The 11,164-nt window shown below is 56.5% G+C and overlaps 2 protein-coding genes across 2 annotated transcripts in view; both read right to left on the bottom strand.

Moving 5' to 3' along the window:
* Positions 1 to 2,349, bottom strand: part of PLP2 (proteolipid protein 2) — a 3,082-nt gene extending 733 nt beyond the window's left edge. The window contains exons 1-4 of the mRNA XM_040468663.1: positions 2,111 to 2,349; positions 873 to 1,025; positions 672 to 767; positions 45 to 135 (exon numbers count right to left, since the gene is read on the bottom strand). Coding sequence (XP_040324597.1) covers positions 45 to 135; positions 672 to 767; positions 873 to 1,025; positions 2,111 to 2,206 — 436 coding nt within the window. The 5' untranslated portion in view covers positions 2,207 to 2,349. The remainder of the gene's footprint in view (positions 1 to 44; positions 136 to 671; positions 768 to 872; positions 1,026 to 2,110) is intronic.
* A 3,538-nt stretch (positions 2,350 to 5,887) lies between these two features.
* On the bottom strand, positions 5,888 to 9,894 carry MAGIX (MAGI family member, X-linked). Its single transcript, XM_040468778.1, has 6 exons — positions 9,795 to 9,894; positions 8,807 to 8,953; positions 7,694 to 7,776; positions 7,382 to 7,618; positions 7,101 to 7,272; positions 5,888 to 6,457 (listed from the first exon to the last, which is right to left on the bottom strand). Exons 1-6 carry the CDS (start codon positions 9,841 to 9,843, stop codon positions 6,138 to 6,140), a joined length of 1,008 nt encoding a protein of 335 aa, XP_040324712.1. The 5' UTR covers positions 9,844 to 9,894; the 3' UTR covers positions 5,888 to 6,137.
* Between the last annotated feature and the right edge of the window lie 1,270 nt (positions 9,895 to 11,164).

Genomic DNA, 11,164 nt, shown 5'->3' with positions numbered 1-11,164 from the left:
ACACACACACACACACACACACACACACACACACACACACTTACCAGTAGGGGCTGCTGTATGTCTTTGCTGCCGCAAGGGGAAAGTGATGTAAGCATCATAGCCAAAGAGGCATGAGACAATTAGGCCCAGTACCTGAGGGCGGAGATGGGAGTAAGTGAGGTTGGATTAGGTTGGTCAGCCTACTCAGGCTTTTGCTTCTTTGTCCACCACCTCCAATGACTGCCCAACACAGGGATGGTGACTAAAACCCAGATCAGGAAGCCAGAGAGCCCCAGGGAAAGACCAGGAGACTGGAATCTACCCTACCCTCCCTCCTCCTAGACCATCCCAACACAGGGAAACCACATGGTGGCCCCACATGTTGGTGGCACCATTCACACTGTACATTTGAGACAAAGTTCTAGCAGATGATAGTCTAATGTATTGACAAAGGGGCCTCCTCTTTGCTCTTCCCACAAAGGTCCCTGTGTTGGACAAAGTATGGCCTCTCACAGCAAATGGTGATCTTGGGAGGAAAACCAGGGCCTGGCCAGACTTTCCTGTAGGCTCTGAGGACAAGTGTGGCCTGCCAGGGGTCACACGCTTTCTAGCAAAAACAGCGGCAGAAATGGCCCCTGGATTCTCAAACCCCTCTCTCTTTACTTTAGAGCTGCCCCTGCAGCTTTTACCCCTGCGATGATTTTGGAGGCATTTCCTCTCTCAACCAGGACAACAATGGAGGTGATCAGGTAGAGGATGGCCGCTATGAGGGTTCGGAAGAAATCCTGTGAGGTGTAAAGAGAAGAGGGAAGTCAGCATCCAGAGTTACTGGGACCAGCCCACCTGCCCAGGTCCCTCCCTAACCACGCCATTTTCAGCCCCTTTCTCACACTCCAAGGCCAGTTGATGATCTGTATCTTAGTGTGCAGGTCACACATGTAGATGACAAAGAAGATAGTAGCAAGGATCATTTCAACCACCGACAGGGAGGAGTATCCCGGTGTGGACGCACTGAAGCAGATCAGAATCACCAGGCAAAATATCTGGAAGGATGACAGGGGAAAGGGGGCCTATGATCAGGGCCCATCAGGGCTGAGGGGATTGATTGAAACTGAAGGTCTCAAACTCAGATGCCTACCAGGACTGGAAAGATGACAAATAATAATCGCTACATATTTATTGTGTGCTCATTGTGTCTCAAAGGTTCTTCTTCTAAGAGCTGTACAAATATTAATTTACTTAATTATCACGACAACCTAATGAGCTGGGTACTATTAGTATCTTTATTTTACAGGTGAGAAAAGTGAGCTCCAGAAAGGTTAAGTGACTTGCCCAGGGTCACCTAGCTAGTAAGGGGTAGCGTTGGGTGCCTCAATTTCGCCCCTTTTCCCTTCCAGCACAGGGGCGGGCTGCTGGGAGTGGTGCAGCCAGGTGTTTTGTGAGTACTGCTGGCGCCAGCTTCAGGGCCTTGACAGGGGCGGGACCTGCGGCTCCCTCGGCAACCCTTTTGGGAAGCGGTGAGAATGACACCGGAGGGGCAGGGCTGTGTTAAAGGCGTCGCACCCCTTTTACAAGTGAATCAAAGGCGGCGCCCACTTTGAGGGAGGTAGGAAACCCCGGCTCCTGAGCGGCCGTAATAGCTAAGGACCTCCTACCCGACCACAGAAGGGTGAGGAAGAACTGGTAAAAGGCGGACCGCCCTACCCCAAAGGACCAGCTCTCAGGGCCCCACCCCAACAGGCCCCGCCCCTGGGCTCCCGGCCAGCCCGCCCGCCTGTGCCCAGGCCGCGCCACGCCCTGCCACGGGAGGCCCCCCACCTCCCAGCCCCCTAGGATCCCTCGGTTGAGCCCACCGATGTGTCCACGCGGTCTCCCTCCACAGGGCCCCACATATGCTCTAGGGACCCCTTGCGTCACCCCGTGGCCCAGCAGCTCCTGACCACCTTCTCCAAACCCCACGGACTCGCCCCGAGCCCCCAGTTTCGGGCCTCTGCCACTAAGTCACCCACCCTCGCCTCACTGGGGAGCGCCTCCGGGCCCACGTCTGCCTCACCTGGGGTCGCCGGGCTACGCGTGGTCCAGCCACCCCACCCTGCCTTTGCCCACCCGCCTATCCCGGGACGCTCACAATCTCAGCCAACAGGAGAATTCCTTTTCGGGTGCGCGAAAAGTTGGTGCAGGCGGCCCAGCAGCCGGGAGCCGACAGGCGCTCGGAATCCGCCATGGGGTGCGCTGGAGTCCCTAGGGGCGCAGAGTATCTACTTGCTTGCCCGTGGATTGGGGGACGCTGCACACCCTGCCGTCTTGCCCGCCGTCTGGACGGGAAGGGGGCCCCCGAGGCGAAGGAGGGAGTGAATCACCTCGCAGAGCAGAAGCGGGCGGGGCCGGAGGGGGCCGGGCCAGGTGGCTGCCGCCCCGGAAGCCCCTTTGCCCCGCCTGCCAAGGATACTCCCCGCCTGGCTCATAGCCCCCAGGGCGCCCCACCTCCAGAGGCGCCAGCCTTTGAGGCTTGGCAGTGCGGGGTACCAAGTGTGGTAATGGCGGTAATGGCGAGACCTTTCGCGCTTTCAGAATAGGAATGCTTTCGGTGCTGACTCAATTCGGAACCGCGGGGATCTGGTTTTGGTGGGAGGAGGGGAGGGGGAGGTATGACTCCGTTTCCTTAGCTGTAAAAATGACTGAGGGCATGGTTAAACCCATGTGTGTTTCCAGAATTCTGAATATTTCGGATCTTAGTTGTGTTTCTTGACACTCTCAGCGAGGTTTGAGGCTGCTCCGTTAAAAAAAAAAAAAACACCTTAATATTTCTTCAAGAAAAGGTGTGGATGTCGTTTACAGTAAGTGGGATAAGTCAGAACTGAAAATTGTGCCTCATTAAGTCAGGTCAGGTTTTGTAACCAAATGGTTCCCAACATGTGCTTTTTGGACTTCGGAATTTCGGATAAAAGATCATGGTTGGTGGAATAAACCTCTTAGCAGTGATGGAAATGAGACTGTGCTAGCGCACCGGCTAAAAGAGAACAGGGCTTGGTGAGCATCAAGCTGCTCAGTAAATCGGGACAGATATTATTAACAGTGTCACAGCCCAGGGTCTGATTCTCTGTTCTGCAATCCTAGGGAAGCCCTGGCCCTAAGTGCTGGGCCTCCATTTCCTGGTTCTAAGGAGAGCAGCCACCAGCACAGCCCTTGATGAGGAATGGGGAAGGAGCATGGATTTCTTTATTGCTGGAAGTTTGACAAGATGAGAGGAAGGCTCCTGGGGTGCCAGTCTGGGTGACAATGCTGATGACATTTGAAGTGTGTCATCCTAAGTGAGCAATTTCTCCTGACTCAGCCTTGATTTCTGCATCTGAGACATGCACCTGGTCACAGGAATCTGGATATCCATGGAGATGTGCTGAGGATCACACTATCCAGACTGGACTTGGTTTTATTCTCACCTCATTTTAGGAGGGAAGAGTTGTGGCTGGAAGGCCAGGACAGTTCAACACAAGGACCTGCCTGTACCCCCAACCTGGGGCCCCTCAAAACCAAGGAAGGGGCACCCCTCTGTCAGCCCAAATTGCTGAGAGTGGTTGGGTGGTGGAAGGAATGAAGCACATTTCTCCCACCCCTGAGTGTGTGCTTTCAACTTTGTGAGGACATGTCTGAGATTCTAGAACAAAACAAACTCTGCTCCACCTCAGGGCCTTTGCACTTGCTGTTCCCATGGCTGTCAATGCCCTTCCTCAAGCTCTTCATACATTTGGCTTCTGGTCATTCAGGTCCCAGCTCAAATGTTATGTCTCCAAAGAGACCAGCAGCCCACCATCATCACCTCCACCAACATAACCTCCTTTTGCTATTTTTATGATTCTGGGCTCTGAAGCTATCCTTTATTTATTCATTTTCTTGTCTTTTCTTTTCTGACATAAATCTACACAAGGTTAGAAATCTTTATGTTTTTCATTCCACCAGCGTCTCCCTAGTGCAATTATTTTGTCAGATGCAGGTGAGATTAAGAGGACAGGCTTGGGAATCTGGCCTTGATTAAGATTTTTTAGGGGGCACCTGGGTGGCTCAGTCAGTCAAGTGTCTGACTCTTAATTTTTGGCTCAGGTCCTGATCCCACGGTTGATCTCATGGATCTCCATGATCTCCATGAGCTCATGGAGCCTGCTTAAGATTCTCTCTCTCCCTCTCTCCCACTTGCACTCTTTTTTTTCTCTCTCAAAAAAAAAAAAAAGATTTTTTAATGTTTGTTTTTGAGAGCAAGAGAGAGAGCAAGCAGGGGAAGGGCAGGGGAGGGGGGTACAAAAGATCCAAAGCGGGCTCCCTGATGACAGCAGAGAGCCTTATCCAGGGCTTGAACTCACCAACTATGAGAACATGACCTGAGCCGAAGTCGGATGCTTAACCAACTGAGCCACCCAGGTGCCCCCAAAAAGATTTTTTTTTTTAAGATTTTTTAAAAGTAATCTCTACACCCAACATAGGGCTCAAACTCACAGGCGTGAGTCAGCGGGCTGGGCTGAATAAAACCCCCAGATCAAGAGTTGCATACTTCACCTACTGAGCCATCCAGGTACCCCATTCTGGCTTTGATTAAATCTTGCTTCAACACCCTCCCTCAAGTCATTTATACTGTCTGGGCTCACTTCCCTCCCCCTTGAAATGGACATAACAGGATTGTTGAGTAGAGGAGTAAGTAGATGAAAATAGATAGTGCAAGTAAAGCGGGGGGGGGGGGGGGGCAAGGCTAAGTAAATGGTGGTGGCTGGGTTACTATTATTAGTCTCCTGGGTGTGACTGTGTTTATAGGACTGGGGCTCCTGACTTCCATAGAGCCACACCTCCACCAGGCTCTGAGTCAAGGGTAGCTGGAAGCCCCAGCACACTCTCCCACAATGTCCACAGTGCTAACCATTCAAGGGGTCACCTCTTTATACCCTGGCTCCCAGCCTGCATTTGCAGTCCTTCTCTCCTCTCAGTGTCACTCTGGAAACTCACCTCTGGTCTTTCAATTTGTCGCCCCTCTCCAACCCCTCCCTGTAGAGGTGGGAGTTGCCCACTCCTGCCTGACCACAGCTTCCTTCATTGGGGGTATGGGGCCAAGTGTTCAGGATGTGGTGACAAGCGGAGGTGACTGGACATTTCTGGCTTCAGCCAGTGCTGGCTTTGGGGCTATCCCGGTTGGAGTCCCGCTGGCCATATAAGCCCTGGCTTTGGGGCTCTGCTCCCAGGATGGAGGAAACTCTGGCCTCTCCCAGGACCGGAACGCCCAGCATGTGGCGTGTGCATACAAGCCTGGCTGCAGTTCCTCACCATCTATGGAAGAGGGGGGCACGGCTCAAAGGTTCTAACAGCCTTTTTTTAGCCCAGCCCGCTGACTCACGCCTTCCCGACTCCACCCCAAAGGGGGCTCCAGGGCCCCAACCAATGCCCTAAGGGTGGCAGTCTACGTGCCAGCAAAAGCTGGTCAACCAGGCCGGAAGTGAGAGACCACAGGCTCCTGGCGAAAGAAGCCACCCAGGTTCTAGCCTTGCTATCTGCTCATCAGCTGAGGGTCTGGAGGATTCCTGCCTGGAGCTGTGGGTATATAGGTGCACTCCTGCTACAACGGGCCCACCTCTGCATTCCCCGTGCCACGAGCAAAGATTATCTGTGAGCCCTGCACACCTCCCCAAAAGTGAAACGAATGCGGAGAGAAGCAAGAGTTGGGGAAGAGAAACCGAGTGGGGAGAAAGCACGCCCGGCTGAGGATCAGCAAAAGCAGACCCCGCTAGAGGCACGAGTGAAACAACACGAAGTAAGTTTGTCAATGGCTGCAAGAAGAAGCCCTCCTTGAAACCAGATCGACCCACCCCCTCATTTACCAGGTGAACTCAGGAGCCCCACCCGGCCTACAGCACCTGGCAAGTCAAGACTGGGTCGAACCATTTTATTACCACCCCCGCTCGAAACCAGAAGCGCTGGTCTGGCCCGTCCGGTTGGGCTGTACCACTGACACCTCGAGGGGAGCATGAGCTGGTCTGCTGCTCAGCAGGAGGCAGGGTGAGACAACACAGAGAGGAAGCTCTCCCCGCCCATGATAGCGATGCTAGTGTGCGGCCGGCGGGGCACGCCAGATACAGGTTGGGCTGTACCAAGGGAGCACTAAACCCTCTGTTACATGCTCAGTGCCTCCGCCTCCCAGCTGCCATCTCGAGAGCAAGCTGCGCAGCCCCTGGGACCCCTAGGGCCCGCGAGAGCCGTTCCTCACTCGGCACCAGCCAGGGTCCCGGGGAACCTGGGGTTCGGTCATCAGGGTCCTCTGTGCGGCGCTCAGGTGGAGGAACCGCGGGGCAGTCGGCTGCCCCCTCTGGGCTAGGTTCTGGGCTAGGTTCTGGGCTGCCCTGGGTTTGGGCCGTAGTACGGGATAGCGGGTGCTGACGTGGGGAAGCGCTGGCGCTGCGAGACTTCATCACCTCTGGTCCACCAGGATCTGGCCTGCGATCTGGGGATGGCAGAACTGCGGGTTAGATTGGGCGATAGGATGGGGAACTGAGAGCCGAGCCCCATAGTGGAGCGTGGCAGGGAGGCTCCAGGGGCTGCAGGAGACAGAGACCCCAATCCTTATAATTTCCTACAATCCCCAAAGGAAATCAAACCCTGACCTTGACCTCAAGATGCCAAACCCCTCCTATCTAGTACCCTAGACTCTCCCCTTCCTTAACCCACCTCCCTCTACTCCCAACCTTTTCCCTAATGGATCCCTCAGCTTTGGAACTAGACCCCCTACCCTCTGTATCCCCCTCACTACACCATCCCATGCTCTCCCTGCTGAGACCCATTCTGCCTTCTCATGCGAGGACCACAACTCTTCCTTCCGAACATCCACTTTTACCCCAGACCCGTTCTCCCCACTCCTCTCCCAGTACCTCAAAAGCCTCCACTCTAAGACCTACTTTTATTCCTATCCTGGGACCCTGCCCTTCCCAACCCTGCTTTTGGTAATACCATGACCCGTCACAGGCAGTGAACTCTGACCCTGCCCACTGAGACCACCACCTCTTCATGCCCTGGACCCCAGCCTCTCCACTCTGCCACCCTCTCCTTCCTCTCACAGATCTCTGACCCCTCTCCTTTGGGAAACCCACCATCTCCTTTCTGAGGCCCTCCCATCCCCTCAGGCTTGCCGGGGTGGGTTTCAAGGGGCCTGCTTAATACAAGGCGGAGACGGGGTCCGCCTGCGCGAATCTGCTCCACCACCTGCTCATGGGTGAGGCCCTGCGTTGGCTCTCCGTTGATGTGGAGCACGAGGTCCCCGGCCTGCAAGAGTACAAGGCAAGGGGTGTTGTAAAAGAACAGATGGAGAACACCCCAACAAAGGGTAAGGATTGGGCTAGCCTTGTTTAATGACGGGTGTCTTATACCTTACCTGCAAGCGACCACAGCGCTGTGCCGGCCCATCCTTCAGCAGCCCACGCACTGCCAGAGGAGTATCCCCGGCTGAATCTTGGCCTCCGCTTAATGTGAGGCCAAAGCCTGCGGAACCGCGAACCAGTTCCACATAGAACCGTCCAGAGGCCTGGAGCGGCTTCGAAGTAGAACGTACCTTATTCTGGATCACTTGGGGCGGTGCGGTACCTGTACCCAAGGTCTCTGACCGGTGATGCTGGAGTAAAGACACAAGTGTACATACATTTCCAGTCTAAAACAGGTGGCATTCTTTAAGAGGACAAAATGGTACCTGGGGCCGGTGATCCACAAAAGTGGCATTAGGTAGGCGACTGTCTGTAACCTCTATGTCGGCAGAATCTAGCACACTAATGGCTGGAAGATGAAAAAGGCAATCAGAGGGGTACTCCATGGAAACCACCAAGGATCTACCCCCTGACTTAACATTCTTTTTTTTTTTTTTTAATGTTTTAACGTTTTTTTATTTTTGGGACAGAGAGAGACAGAGCATGAAGGGGGGAAGGGCAGAGAGAGAGGGAGACACAGAATCGGAAACAGGCTCCAGGCTCCGAGCCATCAGCCCAGAGCCTGACGCGGGGCTCGAACTCCCGGACCGCGAGATCGTGACCTGGCTGAAGTCGGACGCCTAACCGACTGCGCCACCCAGGCGCCCCAGCCCCCTGACTTAACATTCTAGCCTCACCTCATTTCCTTGCCTGTGGAATGCAGAGAGACACACGCACTCATTTAACTGAACTCAGCACACCTGAATAACTGACTTGACCCAGCCTTTTTAAGTAATAAATCTGGGCCCAGCTAATAGAATAAGCGTCCAGACTTTCCTACGGCCCTCTAATACACACGAAGATCTCGCTCCTCATATTAACACCCTCAGGCCCTCCCTGGAGGGTGCAATTCCAAGATTGGGCTCCTGAACTTTCCAGGCTCCGCCCTCTAACTGGCCTATAAACTTCAACCCATTCCTGACATTTCGAGTCCCGCCCCTTCGCGCTTGTAGGCTCCACCCCCTAGAGTGGCCTTCCAGGACCGCCCCTTAGCCAAGTGCCCGCCCCCAACGCTCTCCAGGACCCACCTTCTCAGAAATGCCATTCAAAGCCCCACCGACAGGGATAACCAATCCGGCCCGCACTCACAACTAGCCATGCAACATTCACCTACTGCAGTAACCTTCCCAGTGTCACCTCCTGGAGGAATATTCTAGGATCACGTCAGGACTCCCCCGTCTCGCAGCTCCCTCCGAGCCCCGCCCCACCAGTCCCCCCAGGGGAGCATTGGCCCCACCCAGGGGAGCAACCAACCATCCCGGGTCCGCCACGTCAGAATCCGGCTCCAGTCAGACCCCGCCCCCTGAGAGGCCCCGCCCCGCCCCGCCCCCGACACGCACCGGCCTTGGGGCGCAGGCGCAATGTGGCGCCCGTCCTGCGTACCAGCGCCGCCACGTCGGCCGCAGCTCGGGCCGCCAGGGGGCGCGCGTCCAGCCGCGCCAGGAGCTGCCGGGCTCTGGGTCCCGCGGGCAGGGAAAGGCCCCGGCCTGCGCGGGTGAAAGGAACAAGTCAGCGCCTGCCGGAGCCTCGGCCAACCCACGCTCCCCGACGTCCGAAGACCTAGAATGCCCCTCAAGATCTTCAGAGCCCCCCCGACCACTCGCTCGATAGTTCCGAAGGTCGCCCACTGCCCCTCTCAATTCCCGCGACCCCCAGACCATCGCGAGTATGCCGGTGGACCCCCGCCTGCCCCCACCATAATCCTGGAGACAGCTATGTGGCCGAATTATTCCCGGACCCTTCCGAACATCTTGGGACTATCTCTGGAGGTCTCCGACTGCCCCTTCATAAGCCCAGATTCCAAACTCTTTCCGCACGATATCGAGAGGGACCCCGATTTCTCCAGGTGCCCCGACAGAACAGGGTCGGCCGCCGCTGCGGCCCCGGCACCCCCGATTCCCCTTCCAGATAGCCAGGTATCCAGATACCCTGATGGCCCACGTAGTCCCAAATTGCCCCTCCATTTATCCCAGAGGCTTCCCGCCTAACGCCCCCACCCCCGCAATTCACTACAGACCCTGAGGGCCCAGGTGTCCCCAGTGACCCGGGCAGACCCCAGTGGCACAACTCCCCGGAGACTCCTGAGAGCCCCCGGGTCTGGTACACGGCCCCGCGGTGCGGATGCGGGTGCGGGTACGGGTGCAGGTCGGAGACCTGGAGCCCAGCCCGGGTCGCCGGGCCCCCCTGCTCGCCGCCACCGCCACCGCCACCGCCACTAGGGCGCCTGGGCTGCTTTGTTTACTACCTGTCGGAAGGAAAAGGTGAGGAGCAGACAGGCGGGGCGAGGGGTGGCAGGGACGCGCCCAGTCCCTCCTCACCCTCCCGTACCTCCTCTGCTCCCCCTAGGGTCCGTGACGCCCCCCGCGTGCGGCTCCATGACCCGAAGTCTGTCGGGTGGACGCACGGCCGCCAGCGACGCGTTTGGAGCTCCTGGGCGCGCTCACCTGGCGGCCCGCCCGAGCCTGGGCGCCGCTGTAGCCGGCTGGTCCCGTGCCCGGCGACCTGACCCGCGCAGTCACCTACCTGGCGACAGGCAAGGAGGCCTGGCTGTGGGAGGCAGCGTGAGCGCTTGGCCTCCCTCTACCTCAGGCGCCCCCTCTGCTCTCCCAGGACCCTGGGCTGTGCTCCTTTTCCCACCCAGGAGAGGCTTTATTCCATGAGCGAGAAGGGGAAGTCGAGGCCCAGAAAAGTTAAGGTCCCCGCCCCAGCTCTGACAACTAAACACGGGGGTGCAGAAGTGGAACCCACGTTTACCAGGGAACTCTGCAGCCTCCAGCAGAGCTTTGCTCCTGGTAGTTACTGGGTACATTTGCAGTGAACGTTGGCCTGAGCCAGGACCTACTTGGGAACTGGAAGAGTCTGTTGAGCTGGGCAGGGGGTAGCCCTTGAGGAGACTTGGGTACCACGGGAGGGTTTGGGGCCCTGAGCATGATAGGGCTGGGAGACTCAAGAAGCCGGGAAGGGCAGGTGCCCTGGAGAGTGGAGGGGTGGTAGGGGCCTGAACTTGAGGAGGCTTTGAAGGCCCCCCTGTTGGGAGGGGACACGAGCCAATGAGAGGTGAGAAATGAGGCCTCTCTTAGGTATTAAAAGTGGGGGCGGCCTGGGGAGAGCGGGCGGGGGGGGGGGGGGGCACTTGGGCACAGTGCTACTGTAGTGGAAGGAGGAATGGGGTGCAATGAGAGACAGTCTGTGACAACCACTTTGTGGAGGAAGAAACTGAGGGGCACAGGGGCTCAGACACCTGTCCAGGGCCCTACAGCCGGCCAGTCTCAAGAAGCTTACCCCCAACATGCACTGTTTCTGTGACTTTCACTATAAGCTGTGGACACACTGTGTCCTGATGCTCATTCTGGGTGGCCGGGCAGCCTCTCTGGGCCACCTTTCAGGGTCTCTGTGGTGTCATAGGTGAGAGGGGCGGAATGGTCCCTGCTTTCCTTCCTCCTGGAATGTTGTGGCCCTCCCACCTCTGATCTGACCTTGTCTGAGGGGAAATACACTGGACCTTGTTGAATGACTTTCCCTGCTCTAGTTGAAACTTCAAGCAGTAAAGATGGAAAGCACAGCTTTCAATATGGGGCTCATGGCTCTGGGAACTGGTGATTGGTGTAGAGGGGTGATTACATTCTGCAAAAAGAGAGCTTCAGGCTGTGTGGATTGGTGGACAGGAGGTTTTTCAGGGATTGTGCACTCTTGTAAGG

This window comes from Herpailurus yagouaroundi, unplaced genomic scaffold (assembly GCF_014898765.1).
Source record: "Herpailurus yagouaroundi ecotype Mexico unplaced genomic scaffold, PumYag 67793, whole genome shotgun sequence".
In the NCBI taxonomy this organism is placed as follows: Eukaryota; Metazoa; Chordata; class Mammalia; order Carnivora; family Felidae; genus Herpailurus; species Herpailurus yagouaroundi.
This window is presented reverse-complemented; position numbering and strand designations above follow the sequence as displayed.